Source organism: Mya arenaria, chromosome 1, assembly GCF_026914265.1.
Source record: "Mya arenaria isolate MELC-2E11 chromosome 1, ASM2691426v1".
In the NCBI taxonomy this organism is placed as follows: Eukaryota; Metazoa; Mollusca; class Bivalvia; order Myida; family Myidae; genus Mya; species Mya arenaria.
Window position 1 is genome coordinate 39,044,791 of NC_069122.1, and position 15,862 is coordinate 39,060,652.

At 35.7% G+C, this 15,862-nt stretch overlaps 1 protein-coding gene across 3 annotated transcripts in view; it reads left to right on the forward strand.

Annotated features, from left to right (window-relative positions):
- Nucleotides 1–1,659: 1,659 nt before the first annotated feature.
- The window catches only part of LOC128236560 (uncharacterized), a 41,220-nt gene continuing 27,017 nt past the window's right edge, over nt 1,660–15,862 (forward strand). For 2 of the 3 annotated variants that reach the window (XM_052951494.1, XM_052951511.1), the window contains exons 1-9: nt 1,660–1,688; nt 2,925–5,673; nt 6,173–6,240; nt 8,360–8,428; nt 9,005–9,029; nt 11,514–11,606; nt 12,498–12,632; nt 13,458–13,650; nt 15,560–15,663. In XM_052951494.1, coding sequence (XP_052807454.1) covers nt 2,952–5,673; nt 6,173–6,240; nt 8,360–8,428; nt 9,005–9,029; nt 11,514–11,606; nt 12,498–12,632; nt 13,458–13,650; nt 15,560–15,663 — 3,409 coding nt within the window. In that variant the 5' untranslated portion in view covers nt 1,660–1,688; nt 2,925–2,951. The remainder of the gene's footprint in view (nt 1,689–2,924; nt 5,674–6,172; nt 6,241–8,359; nt 8,429–9,004; nt 9,030–11,513; nt 11,607–12,497; nt 12,633–13,457; nt 13,651–15,559; nt 15,664–15,862) is intronic. The other variant, XM_052951501.1, reaches the window with a different exon arrangement.

Consider the following 15,862-nt stretch of genomic DNA (forward strand, 5'->3'; position numbering starts at 1 on the left):
TAAGTTATACTTAATTGTAGTGTTCTATCGCCGTGATTAAAGTAAGAAGGTACTTTCGGGATGTTGCTATTTAACACATTTTTGAATGATGAAATAGAGTCTGCACTTAAATTGATCGGAAGGGTATTTAGGTTGCGGATTACAGACGGTAGAAATGAATTATAATGGTAGGATTTTCGGGCTGTAATTTGCTGATAATGATCTGCGCTGCGCAACCAATAGTTATTAGAGCTGCCGACGGTTTGAGGGACTAGGTCACAGAGATACTCTGGTGCGAGATGATTTTACATTTTGAAGAAGATAATTAGTTTGTTCTTGTTACGTCGCTGTTCTAGAGTTTCCCATCCTACTTCATTAATTTAGCTATAGATACAAGTTTGGTTGCACCAGTAGTGATTCTTGCGGCTTTTTGTTGGATTTTCTCAAGATCTTTTTTTTCTTGTGATTGGTTTATTGACATAACCACGTGATGTTATAAATGTATTGTTATGAGGTCAAAAAATCTACTTCTTTCTTTATGACCCGGTGGCCTTGTGTATTTTTTTAAAATTTGTTTTCTAAACTTTACCGCCGTGGGTTCGCACGTACGCCACTAAAACCAAAATACTTTTTTTTATACTATAACTGTATTTTTTCTGCAGTTTTGACTTTAATGTTGGCTGGCTCTGAATGTTCCGGTATGAGACGTTATTTTCTTTAAATATTTTACATAGGTAATCATTTGGAAGAAAAGATTAGCGAAAATATGTCGCTTTTATACCTATTTGTACCTGTTACATGTACGTGCCAAGCTCTGCTATGTGTATTGGTGTAGTCCAAGGTCAAAATTAAATCGGTAATCAAAAAAGGGATAAATTCCTGGCAATTTCTATCCAATCAACAATCGTCAAACATTTAAAAAGTATTGTAAAATCCATAATGACAACTACTGTGACCTTCTTTTAGAATGGTAAACAATGCGTATGAATATCTTTAATGAAAAAAAGTGAAGACAAAATATATATCTCCGACAACCTAAAGAAATATGATTAAGTTTTCTTTGTTTGTTTACCAAAAGTATTCATACATAGTAATTGCATATTGGCGATGACGTAAACTACAAAACGCAGTTTCGTCACGCTCTAATGAAATTTTGGTGTCCGGCATTCACGCGCTCAATATGGTTTATGAACAGAAAAATACTGGTTCCATCACCTTTACGTATTTTCTTCAGGCTCATAGTGGTTGCACTTTTGAAAGAAAGTAGTGCTACATGTAAGTGTATACGCGCATACATGTAGCCTTAACAGAGCTCTGCCGAGCTTCGCTCGCTTTAGAGCCCGTAACATTGTGCTATAAAGTAGTCAAGTAGTACTGGAAAATGCACAATTTCATCCAAAAAAGTCAAAGTTTTCTTCAAACGGGAGGGGACACACCTCCCGAGCCCACCCCTAGTACCCCCCCCCCCCCCCCCCAAAACAATCACTTGTCTGGAACCGGACCTGTAAATGCACAGGTGGACAATCGCGAAAATTCTGTTAGCTTTAAATCCATGTTTTATTTTATTTCAATGTTCTAAATGTCTTCACAAATATCGCCTAAATACCCCCACTGCAACGGTGTGTTTACCGCCTAAACACTTCAAGAAATAGTTGTCTGTGACCGGCATAAATCAGAGTAGTTTTTTTCGCAACGCGGTAAATTTACAGGTAATTGGTACCAAAATCTTGCATTTCTATTGTGAATTTAGGAGTTTGTTATGAAAAGACATACTTCACTACAATGTTCGTTTATTTTTGGTTGATATATTTTAACATTTAGGAAAGCTTGATATTAAATAAAGGGTTCTTTCAATTGGAACAAAAATGGCAAGCGTAATTCATTTCGGATACACATACATTTCGGACAAATTAACTAAAACGCACAAAACTTATTTCCTTACATCGAATTCGTAATAAAAAAGCAATACAAAATTATCACCACTTGTATAAACCATGACAGCAGGTTGTTCTGTGAGTCGGTCAGGAAATGAATGAACATAGAAGAATTTAATGTTATTTTTTTATAATAACTCACCTTCATCATCAGTAGTCAGGGTCACAAGTTTGGTTTACTTATGCAACCCTCTCATGAGCAGATACCCAGGTATTATCTGGATTAACTGTGCAGATTTCATCCTGTATGTAGCTATCTATATGGTTATTTTAAAAGTATTTGTAGATGTTGCAGTGGTCACTTTTGCTGGAAGGGCATTCCACTCAAAAAAATAATTTATTAAAAAAAAGTGTTTCCAAGTCTATTTTATGAAACTGTTAATTTTCAGTTTCAGTTTTTGTCAATGTCCCCAAGTTGTTTGATAATTTAATTGAAAACAACTTAACTATTTGTGTTTTTGTTTTGATTCACTAGTTTACAAACTTCGATCATACCTCGTCGAAATTTTCTGTATGAAAGTGATGGAAGTTTCAAAGCTTTTAATCTTTCGATATATGACATGTTTCTTTCATAATACACCAGCTTGTTTGCCCTTTTCTGATGAAAGCCTTCAAGAGCACATGGAGAAATATCTGAAACTTATTGTCTCGTAACAATAAAACACACCATTAAAATTAATATCTTACTGGCATTTAGTCTAGCAGTGTGCAATTCAGGATTTACATTAAATTTTAAAAGGATCTTCTGGAAAATGCATAAGCATGAATTTGATATCATACGGAAACAAGATCAATATACAAAGCTCCTCAAGAGTTTTCTGTATTGAAAAAACTGTATTGCAGCATTTTTCAGATTAGTTTTAAATACAATCAAATTATTACAGACAACTGCAGTTAGTATGTATATATCTATAGTTTTTTGTACTAAGCTGTTTTGTCTGTTAGGCATATTTTTGATTGATATTGTTTGTAATTATAACCATTCATCTTTTTTCCTTTTTTCAATTGCAGATTTAAGTTGTATAAAATGAAAAGAAAATGAATCAAAAGAACGCTCCTGGATATGGGTATAACCCAGGATATGAACCACAACCATTTGTGTGTCCTTCAGTACCCACAAACTCAGCCTCAATATTTGGTCTTACTGCACATGGGAACAATAATCCTCCCCCTATTCAACCAATTCCCCCTAATGAAGCAGGTGGGCACTCACAGCCAATATATGTAGCACAGAAACTTAATCAGATGAATGCTCCTCAACCTACACAGCCTATTCAGTCCCAGACTTCTGGTGTTTCAGGTGATGTTCAACAAAAGCAGATAGCCTTCTTGGAAGCCAAGTCACTGATTGAAAAAATACAATCTGGTTCTTGGACTTCTCTCCCTGGTCTTTGCAAGCCTGGTGCTGCTTTTAACCCTGACGCACAGAATATGCCTGGAGTAATTGATAGCTTGGCTCAAAAGCCTGAAATGGCTGGTAGTCCAATACAAAGGCCCGGAGTAGCAAGTTATCAAACTCACAGACCTTATTTTTCTGATAGTCAGACAAACAGACCTGGAATGGCAAGTAGTCAGTCACAGAGGCCTGGAATCATAAGTAGTCAGACACATGGTTATGGAATTATGAGTAGTCAGACAGAGCGGTATGGAATCATGAGTAGTCATACACAGAGGCCTGGCATCATGACTTATCAGACACAGGGGCCTGGAATAGCAAGAAGTCAGACTGAGATACCTGGAATTGCAAATATTCAAACCCGGATTCCTGGAATTGCAAATATTCAGACCCAGATTCCTGGAATTGCAAGTAGTCAGACCCAGATACCTGAAATTGCAAGTAGTCAGACCCAGATACCCGAAATTCAAAGAAGTCTAACCCAGAGACTTTGCACAACAAATAGTCTGACTCAAAGTCCTGGAACTGTTCCTAATCAAGTTCAAATACCTGGAATCCACGAAGACATAATACAGAACCCTCTTCAGACAGAGAGCAGAGAGACTATGAAACTAGATGATTTGGGTTACAAGGGGGAACAAAAAGAAAGAGAACACTTTGGTAGAGAAAAAGCCTTGGAAGAGATAGATAGATACAGGACTGGACGAATAAACGAAGTCAAAGATGTTTACAATCGTAAAGAAGATAAATATGTTGATAGGCTGAAAAGTAGCGATGACAAGTTGAAAAAAAGCAATGATTATGACAAGGCCATTACTGGCGATTCATTTCTTGATGAAGTAAGAAGGAAAAGAATGGTTCAGGATTTTTGTCGTAAAGATGGTTCCAGTGAAAAAGATGTTGGAAGAAAATCCCCAACGGTGTTTGACTATGGGCACTCCAAAAATTACACTGTTGGAAGTTTGAATGCTTATGACCAAGATAACAGATATGAGACAGAAACAAGAGCAGAATCACAAAAGTACAGAGAACAAGACAGTTCAGGTAAAGATAACTACAGTGGAAGGCAGAAACCAAAGCCCGCGGATGATTTATATGATGAGGTTGATAGTTATGAGAAAATGGAAAAATATTCTAGGTCTGAGAAAGACTTTTGGGGTAATAGGGACTCCCATAGAGCATTATCCTATAAATCAGAAACACCAAAAGAAAACAAATATGAAAAGGTTGTTGATGGAAGAGATATGGATGAATATAAAAGGGACAGAGCAAGTGATCTTGAGGAAAAAGGCTATAGCCCCAGAGACACACATGATGAAACAAATACTAGATCACCAGAATATATCAATTGGAATGACATGGAATACTTTGACAAGACATTTGATGAGGAGATGGAATATACCACAATGGATACTGGTCATGCTGGTGCAACCATATCTGATGAAAGAATGCAGAGTATAGAAACAAAAACATCTCAGCCTAAGGATTCTTATGAAAGACACAGTATGTATCAGTCTGAAAAGAATGAGAAAGAATATGAGATAGAGTATAGAGATTATGAAAGAACTTACGAATTAGACAGAGACAAGGTGGAGTTTGAGAGGAAAAATGAAATATTTGGACTGGAAAGAACCACTGATAGGGGAAAAGGGAAAGGGTACACAGATAGCTTTGGGAAGGAAAGGCGTAGGGAGAAGGGGTATGAAAGGTATAGGAAAGAGAGGCACACATCTGATGAAAAAAATAGTGTGGATAGCAGTACTGGTAGTAGTGAGGATTACAGAAATGTTAGAGAAGAAGATAGAAGTGCTTACAGACAAAGGGAAAGAAATGAAGAAAGGTATAACAGATATCAGAGGGATAGGAAGGAACAAAGACCTAGAGAATCAAGTGGAAAGAGACATGATGAGGATAGGTATAGAAATAAAAGAATAGATTCATCTGAGGGTCAAAGAAGAAGAGAGCAACGCAGAAGGTATTCAAATTATGGAGCTGAAAGAGAAAAAGACAGTGGAAAAGACAGAAGATTTTCAAGCAGTGACAAAGGAGACAATCAGAGTAGACAATATTCTCCAGTCTCAGACAAAGAAGAGAGAGCACAGAGGTCGGACAAAGCAGTTGTACGAAAACGTTCAGAAACAGGGGAAAGACAACAGAGATGGGATCAAACACAAGGCCAGAAGAGAAAGGAGACTGGATCTGAGATGTATGAAGATTTCTTGTTTGGGCCAGGTGGCGAGTTGGATGAGATGGAAGAAGGAGAGGTTCCCGTGGATGATGGCCTGCCAGGAGAGAGACGAGGTGGGGCCAGGCAGAAACGGGAGGAAACAGCTACAAGTACAGTTACTAGCACTGATACAACAGGTATATTTTGCGAAGGTGCATTTTCATTCTCGCGATTGTGCTAACAAGAGTTACTTAGCGTAAGTTAATATAACTTTCTTCACAATTTTTGTAAAATAAATAAGTTTTTATTTTTTAAAATAATAATATATATTGACGTATTAAAATGCAATTACTTTGACTATTAACGTATTAAAAAATAAAATAGTTTTGATAACAATTTTGGGGGTACATTTAAACATGGATAGAGTGTGCCGACAGGGTAAAACAGTTGTCCCCCTTATTTTTTTTAAAGAAACTTGATAATTTTAAGATAATTTTTCAATACAACAAAGTAACAGTACTTCAGTACCTGCGACTCACCCGATAAATTCTGCCGCCTTGCCAGATAACTTCCTCCATCCACGCATTAAACTAGTATTCTCTATATTGCTCTCATGTCTTTTTATTATGCATATCCTTTATTATAAATCTCAAATTTGCAATTAAGTGGTACTAATGTTCAAATTTTCTTTTCCAGCAGTCGGTGACGTGATTCAGAAAGATACTCAGCCAAAGCCTGTGCCACATCCAGCCTTCTTTTGTCTGGTAAATTCTATTTTGTTGAGAATAATACTATCATGAATATCCCGTCTGGATAGAAAAATCTGACCAGAGGGCATGTGAAAAGTCAGTAGCAAGGTTTGCTCAGTTAAGGCCAGGCAGTGAGCCGGAATTGGAAACACATGAAGCTGCAGTTCAGCCGGTACAAAATGTATGAAATTTGATAGAAAAGTAACTTGAACATTTCATCAAACAGTGCATGTAAGGACGTCATTTATTGATGTCATGATCCATAGTAATTTCTGGTTGATTGTCTGGAAATGCCTGTCGAGTTGGTAATAATCAAATTTATTGCTGGTTTCACCATTGCGCTCTTCAAGTGATTGAGCTGCTTTTTTAACTGCAATAGTGCAGATATTCACATTGAACCAGCTACTTTTGATTAAAGGCCTAGTTTAATCCTTCTATAAGTGACCCCCTCCCAAAAAAAACCCAGTATGTTTGTACACAACCTATGTGTATTGATCTTAATCTAATGGCCTTATTGTCTTATCAGATCTCTGATCTGAATATTCTGCTGTGCAGTTTTAGAGGTTTTATTTATAGAAATGGACCCTAAATGGCCCTGAGCCAGTACACGAATAAACAGGAAAATTGGCCCCTACTGTAACACCAGTGCATTTAGCAGGAGATGCACAGCAGGGGATTGTCATGCCAAACTGTCCTTAAACTAGGCTTTTAAGTAGAATTTAATATCCCAGAGAATGATTTTTGTAAGCATGGCCATGGGCATGGGTCACTTGCAATATCTAAATTTGTCACATGTTTTGTATGTATGCAAGCTCGATTTTGAACGTACTTATAACATATTACTCTCACAGTATATTAAAGAATTAAAGTTATCCTTTTTATAAGCTGACCTGCTCCAAATTCTGATTTGTTAAATATGAAGTTTTTAAGTTTAGATATGTGACATGTCTATATATATAAATATATTAGGGATGCAAAAGAATATTCGAATATTCGAATATTCGATCAAACGTTTGGTATTCGAATGGAAAAATCGGTATTCGAATATTCGAAAAAAAAGTTGAATAAATAAAATAAAATAAACCTTTGACCTACAAGGCTGCAATTGTGTATTTAGTTCTTTTGTCATGTTTTTACAATGATTGGCCCCTAATGCCAGAGGTGTGAATGTGATGACAATACACTAAACACGCGTCATATGTCATTTAGGGACATATCGCCGGGTACTATAAAAAGTCCCCGTAATTTTACAACTTGCTATTGGACAAGTGACACCAATGCCTTTGCCAATTAAGGATTTAAGGAAACGGCCTTCACACTAATGTGCTGTCTTGGTTGCAGATTAAGCTATGCAACATTGCTCAAATTGCCGTGATACTATGTATGGCATTTGCTACAATAATGCAGATGTATGTGTTGTTAAATGTTTTCCATGTTTCGATGCACTGTTCTTGCTTTGAAATGTTACTGTATAGTATAGCGTTTTAGGATATATTGCCTCTATTGATGTAGAATAATCAAATTCATAAATGTTTCTTTTTATCATTTTACTAGTTCCCGAGTTGGTTTGGTATATAAGGTAGAGGTCTATCCCAGAACGAGACTGCTCGTCCTACGGAAAGACCCTCCATTGGCTCATTCATTACGCCATATGATTAGGAATCCATCTAATTTCACATTGTTTCACAATATGAAGGCAGCGGAATTATTCGATTTTGATTTTTGATTGTTCATAATGAATTACCGTTTTCTATATAAAAATGGGGAATTTCAGAGGCTCATATGGGGAAATCAGGGTCCGCCGCGCGTAGTTGCTACGACAAAGAAGGATCAAAATGAATTGGCTATTACTTAAGCGAATGATAATAATAGTTTAATACAACTTCGAAAAGATGTATTTTGGTTATCGAATATTCGAATATTCGATCGAAAGAATTACCGAATATTCGAATATCAATTTTGCCATTCGTTTGCATCCCTAAAATATATGTATTATGAAGGTGTACTCTTGTATAAGTTGAAGAAACTGTCTGTTCTGTTCTGGTCTGTTAAAACGAAAAGAACAAGATTTATTGAGGTTTCTGCATTCACCGCTTGTCAGTTGAATGAAGAGGTTGTTTAATTATTTTCACAGGACTGTAACCTGTCGTGCAAGGACCAAACGGGATATGACAACCATCTCAAGTCAGATTTACATCTTCTGGTAAGTACAAATGAAATTTCTCCTCAAAATGGTTATAGTTTGATATCTTGTTGTTTGGCCTTACTGGAAGTTGTTTTTAGTTAAAAAATAATATTATACATGCATCTACAAAAAATAAAAATGGGCTGGAGCATTGCGGACTCTTGGTTCATTTATTTGGTAAGTGCATACTTGTAACTGATTAACCAGCTAAGTGTTTGATATTTTATTTTGTCTACTGACCCTGTATCTGTTTAAATCTGTCGTCCCTTTGATTAAAATCAGTAATGGATGGCTACTGATGTACCAAAATAAATGTATGGCAGATTTGAGAACTGCCATTCCATTGGACAAAATATAATATTGGACACTAAATGATTCTTTACGAATGCATTTGATAAAAATTGATGCAAAAATCCATGTTAAGTTATAAAAATACCCAAAGACACAATATTACTATTTTTCTACATTCAAATGATGTATCTTGTTACTTGTAATGTTAAATATATGATATTGAACATGGGCTAGTTTATAGGTCCGTGATTGAACTTGCTATGTAAACTACTATATAATCATAAATGTTTGGTCAACTTGCAGACATTGCAGAAGAGAGCACAGGAATGTGAGTATTGATTTTGTTTCTTGTGCCAATTGTCCAGAACTTTGTTAAAATAAACAATGTCACTAACAGCATTGTTGTTAACTTTAAAGATGATATATTTTATGATGTGCGCAGAAGGTAAAAAAAAAATTAAGTACAGCTGTAACAGTAACTTCTCAAATCTAGATAGAAAAACTGCAAATTACAAGTGAATCCATTAAACTTCCAGTGCAGTAAAGGTTTGAATGATAGCAACGCTGATGTTAATAATGTTGCTAACTTTAAAAGTTCTGAACAATCAGCCTGTCTCATACAATTAAAAATTAAATATTGATGAAGTTAAGGCCATCATTAAAAAAATGTTGGTTTGTGGTGCTCCGACCGACTCACGGAAATTAGCCCCGACCCAACCTTTTTTATCGCTACTGTTACCTTTTTTTTTTGGTCCCATTTCGTTTCTTTGGGCCAATTTCGCGTTTGGTCCTTTTTGCTTTTTTATAATACATGTGGGAATCCTCAGCTTTTTTCGTTACGCATACAAAATCAAAATGGCAGCCTCCATTACAGAAGATGTCACATTTTCTGTTAGTGTAAATATTATAAGCATTGGCGAAGATAAGGTTGTTAAAAATGCCATACAGAAATTAAAAAAAACCCAGACACATGGTTTAATGTATTTAACATTACAACAGATGGGATATGTATTGATGAAAATGTTGTAGAAAACTTCGTAAGAAATGCCCATGTCATTGTATCATCGAAACCAAGTGATTGTCAGGTTTTTAACACAGACCCATATGACATGATAAAGATACTAACAGACTTTGACAGTTCCTTAAAATATGTTACAATAAATGTGAAGAATGATGTCCCTGTAGAAGCTGGCCCAGGTTCCTAGAAAGAATTAAAGTGTATCCATGTATCTGAAAAATAATAAAATAGTTGTGTCATTGAATTCTCAGTGCTGTTATCTACAGTATGCATGCCCCTTACATCAGACTGAGGGTCATATAGATTTGCCTTTGTCGTCTGTAAAAAAAAATACAAAAAAAAATCCCTACCTACCTATCCACCCCAAAAATTGTGGGTAGGAGCACCGCAAACCAACATTTTTTTAATGATGGCCTAATCAAAGTAAATTAATGTTCAGTTCTAAATGTGAATTTCTTCAGCTTAAGATGTCCTAGTAAATAATTTGCCAATTTCTTACAAGAATATCTGACTTTCATTTGCAATTTGTATGCTATTAGTATTTGTGGTTAATATAGTCATCCTTTTATATTGTTTGCAAATAAACTTAGCAAACGCGCACCTCAATCAGTTAAACAAAGCAGTATCGCAGTTCCATTTTGCACCAATGAGATTATCAATTTGTACCACCTAAACTGCAGCTTCAGACAGTGATTTTGTACTGCCTAAATTGTGATTTTGTACCGCTTGAACTGCAGCTTCGGACAGTGATTTTGTACCGCCTAAACTTTGATTTTGTACCGCTTAAACTGCAGCTTCAGACAGTGATTTTGAACCACCTAAATTGTGATTTTGTACCGCTTAAACTGCAGCTTCAGACAGTGATTTTGTACTACCTAAATTGTGATTTTGTACTGCTTAAACTGCAGCTTCAGACAGTGATTTTGTACCACCTAAACTGCAGCTTCAGACAGTGATTTTGTATCGGCTGAACTGCAGCTTCAGACAGTGATTTTGTACCACCTGAACTGCAGCTTCAGACAGTGATTTTGTACCGGCTGAACTGCAGCTTCAGACAGTGATTTTGTACCACCTGAACTGCAGCTTCAGACAGTGATTTTGTACTGGCTGAACTGCAGCTTCAGACAGTGATTTTGTACCGGCTGAACTGCACTTTAAATTGGACACAGAAGTGACGCAAACAAAAATGACAGAATACTTAAAAATTGAACTTCAAAATGTACATTATTTTATCAATTGCATTCTTTTTATAAATTTGCAATAATGTTGTTTTTTCTACAATTATATTTAGTATTCAACTTTCTTTAATGTTACTGATGATACTGAATGTGGTGTAAGGTGGTGCTAAGATACATAGTCGACCTCTGTTTGAACAAAGCCAAATTGTCAGGAAACCTGGACTAAGTGGCCACCTGTAGTAAGCAGCCACTTTTACCTTTTCCCAAAGGTGGCCACTTAATACAGGTTTGACTGTAATTGTATTTGTGTGCATGCATTGCAGGGTAATGAGCCCTTCAGTAGTAAGCTCAATATCATTTAATAGTATATGCCGAATTGCTGATGGCGACAGATGTTTTTGTTATTTGTGTGAAGTCATTTGACAGGCCATTGATGTTGCAATTGATTTGAAATTCAATTATTGGTTCTGGCCTGAGCAAAAGCCATGATCATTTGATGCTTCAAAACCTTGAAATGATAGTTTATTTGCAAGCAGTAATTACCGATATGCATATTTTCTTAATTTGTTAAAAACAACATAAATCAGAAGTTTAATACAAGTTGTTTATTTAACAGTGTTCTGCATCAGTGCTAGGCCCAGCAGATTCCAGACCGATGGATTTGGTAACCCGCTTAAAGCCACCGTCCTTCCAACTACACTCATTACTGGTATAATTGTACATTTATTTAGTTTTTACAGGTTTATTCAGTTCATTATACACAAGAAATCAATGCAAGATGTACAAACATAATTTTATAGTGTATGGAATGTTTCTGTATGGGATTGGAAGACAAGCATTTTGTAAGCCTATATAAGTTCCTTTCCATGTTGGAGTTTGCCTGTTCTAGATTGCAATGAAGTTCTATTATGTAGCTGAATATAGACTAGATTTTGTCGTAAAACTACAAGAACGTACTTAGAAGCAAAAACAAATTTCATCATAAATGATGTCACAGCCATGACATAACTTCAGCATAAAAATTATATTGACTAGTGTAATAACTAATGTGATGTCATACTTCGTTAAAAAAGTGTGTGAAATATAACGACGTTTTATATATTTAGTGCTGAACATCATCAAATTAATATATCGGACACATTCATGGTTTTTCAACACAAAAATTGTTTTTAAAAAATAATTTACTATAATTTTTTTTAAATAAAATACCGTTATAATTGACCTATGTTATATCCTAGAAATACATTTCTAGCACACCGGATAGGCATTTCCAGTGAATTTCAATTTTTGTTGAAATGAACAAAAATGCGCTTTTTATGTATTTTCTTTACAAAACAAAGTGATTTTAGGTACGCTAGAAAAAATATCTATCATGTGTGTCCATTACGGATAGAAAAAACCAACCCTCGGGCACGCTGTGTTGCCAATATCTCGGCAAGCCTCGTTACCTGGCAACGCCTGTGCCCTCGGGTCGGATTTTTCTATCCGGGACGGAAACACATGACAGATATTATTAGTATGTAAAATTATGCAACACGAAACAGTTACAACCTACTAAACTTTTATCCTATTGATAAAAAAGATGACACCATAATTTCAGGGATCAATGTAAACAGCTCCCTCACAAGTATGGCAGGTGGTCTGGCCACAGGGAGAAATGTGTTCAGGGGGGAGGAGAATGCTGATATAGATGACACACCCATGCCTGCACAGTTTACAAGCAACAGAGTGCAAGGTATGAATGGCATCATGTCTGAATGGTCTTGTCAAATCGTCTGGCTCCAATTTCTCGAAACTTCTTAAGTTTCTTATATCAGGATTAAGCTAAGCTCACTATTTTTGCTTTTCTATACGGGTAATTCATATAATGCATGTATATACTTTTTTAAAGAGTTTTTAGCTCGACTATTTGAATGACTTGCATTATTGTTTGGGCAGGCTGGTGGGAGGGCAGCATCAAAGTAACCTTATGTATCGAATAATTTTAGTTAGGTTTGACATTAAGAGACCAAACTTGGTATTATTACATCGTTATTGTATTCTAAATCAAAGCGGCGTAGTCGAGCGCGCTGTCTTGCAACGGCTCTTGTTAAACTTGAAATAGGATTTTTTTCATGAAAATCATGATTAACCATTTTTTATTCATCAAAATTAAATTTAAGTATGTATTTTGGCTAATTGAAATAAGCTACTTAAGCCAGTTAAGCTTTTTTAAGAGGTTTAAAGAAATCGGGTTCCTGTTTCCAAAGAAAAAGGTCGCGGTTTTGTGATAGCCTGAGTGTATTGTCACTGGTGACATCTGCATGGGTGTCATTATCGTCTACGTTCATAAACTTCAACCTTAAGCTAAACCTAAGACTGTTGTTATGTTGTTAAAATTGTGTCCCAGCTCAGTGTGCGCTTATGTTTAACTTGGTTGTGAGAAGTATCTTAAATTTCGATACGGTGAACAAATATCAAATTGAGTATAAATTCGCTCTTTAAAATTGTGAAATATCAATTTTATTTCACTGAGAAATTTCTATAAACCATATAATAAATTGTTGAATTCTTTCCTCAGTGATTCCACCAAAGCCCTTGGGCCCACTGGAGGCTAGGTCGGTCCAGACAACGTGGCTCATCCTGTACTGGCGAGCCAGGACCGATATAGAGGAACAGATGATTGATAAATACGTCGTCGAGTATCGAAATGCTCGGGAAGTTCGCTGGGCTCGTGTTGGTCAGACGCCGAAACACGAGTATGAAGTGAATGGGTGAGTTAATAATTGGGCCAAAATTACAGAATTCTTTGATAAGCCTTACCTGACCCATATTTTGAGGGATGGGTTAGTTGTATCTTATAAAAATAACACTTCCTAATCCCTTTATTCCTAAATGAAAGAAGGAGAAAAAAGATCAGCTTCCCGAGAAGCTGAAGAACTTGTCGTGGATAGTCTGGAGAAGCTGAAGAACTTGTCATAGATAGTCTGGAGAAGCTGAAGAACTTGTCGTGGATAGTCTGGAGAAGCTGAAGAACTTGTCATAGATAGTCTGGAGAAGCTGAAGAACTTGTCGTGGATAGTCTGGAGAAGCTGAAGAACTTGTCATAGATAGTCTGGAGAAGCTGAAGAACTTGTCGTGGATAGTCTGGAGAAGCTGAAGAACTTGTCGTGGATAGTCTGGAGAAGCTGAAGAACTTGTCGTGGATAGTCTGCAGAAGCTGAAGAACTTGTTGAGGATAGTCTGGAGAAGCTGAAGAACTTGTCATAGATAGTCTGGAGAAGCTGAAGAACTTGTCGTGGATAGTCTGGAGAAGCTGAAGAACTTGTCGTGGATAGTCCAGAGAAGCGGAAGAACTTGTTGAGGATAGTCCCGAGAAGCTGAAGAACTTGTTGCAGATAGTTTTGAGAGTCAGTTGTGTAAGGTTAAATAAACTTTTTACTTAATGTAGTATAATTCATGATTTAGAGCTAGACTAATCAAGTGGTCAATGGATTAAGTGTCGGGTATCGTTATTCCCTCAGGTTCCCTAGAGTTGATTTGGTCAGATGGTTAAATGGTTATGGAATGGTTTGAAGACGAGAGAAGATGGTGGAACACTTTATTGTTACTTGATAAGGTTTGAGATAGGACATAGGTCCAATTACATATGAACCTTGTACGGGGAATGTATACAAAAGCACAGATTTCCTGCCCATGAACAGAGGGAAGAATTAAATGTTTGCTGTAAGATACACTTACGGCCATTTTTTCAGGACTTTGTTCAAGTTAACAACTTTGTTAACAATATTCAAGTTAACAACTTTGTTAACAACAATATTGTTAAGTGTGAAATGTGAATATGATATGCTCATATATGGAAAATATTACCAGAGTGGTCATTCAATATAGAATTTATTAAACAAGATTTCTAAAATTGAACAACCCCCATACACTTTTTTGATTTTTTTGCAATTTTAGTAAGCAAGTTAAATACATTTCATATTGAATGACCCCGAATGTGATACCATAGATATTTATTTGATGATTTACAATGCTATATTTTCATTAGATACCATGCACATTTTCAACGCTTTTTATTTTTGACATCCCATCAAAAGTTATTACACAAAGTTATGTATTAAAAATATATAACAGCGATGTTGTAGCAAAGTCATTGTTAATATAAATTTAAATAAAACACAAATGTGAATCAGTGGTCTCAAATCTTGTCAAAAATACTACAGATCACAAATGTTGCCATAACATTTCTATAGCAATAAAGATAAAAAATATTAAGGATCTTTTGGCGATATTATGGCGCTTTTTAACTCAAGGAATTTGTGGCCAAGTAGTTATTAATTGAAAATCCCATTTATAAAGGCTATTTTTTCTTTGCATTACACAAATTATATGCTTATTTTGTTTTGATCATTATACTCAAATGAGTTATTCAACAGTTAAACATGATAATGCATTAAAACAAAATGAATATCTTTCTTATCTTCCATCTTTAAATGACCAACTCCAACAAAAGATATCAAAAATGTCCATCACTCTGCCAATTTTTTTTTATCAATTTTCATTTTATCTTACTATTGAATTCAGCTATAAATATAACGTTTTTATTTTAAATAACACTTAAAACTTAGGTTGCTGTTTCATTTATCAAAGTTCTGAAAGACGTTTTGTGGTTCCTTCCAGCTTGCAGGAGGGCACAGACTACCTGTTCCGAGTGTATACCATGAACGGGGTGGAGAAAAGTGACATGTTGGAGTCCGTCCTCATCACCACAAAGAAACCCAGAGGTAGGGAAGTGGGGTCCACTGTATTTATATTAGTGCTTTGTAAGATAACTGCTTCATAGAGTATCACAAATTGAAAGAAAGCAGTTTCTTGTTTGTTTGTAATTTGCTTGGGTGGAATTGATAAAACATCTTAAGTCATTTCTTAACTTAAGTTGACTTCTTGAAATTTTCATAGCCAAACTTAAAGAAAAGTATAAGT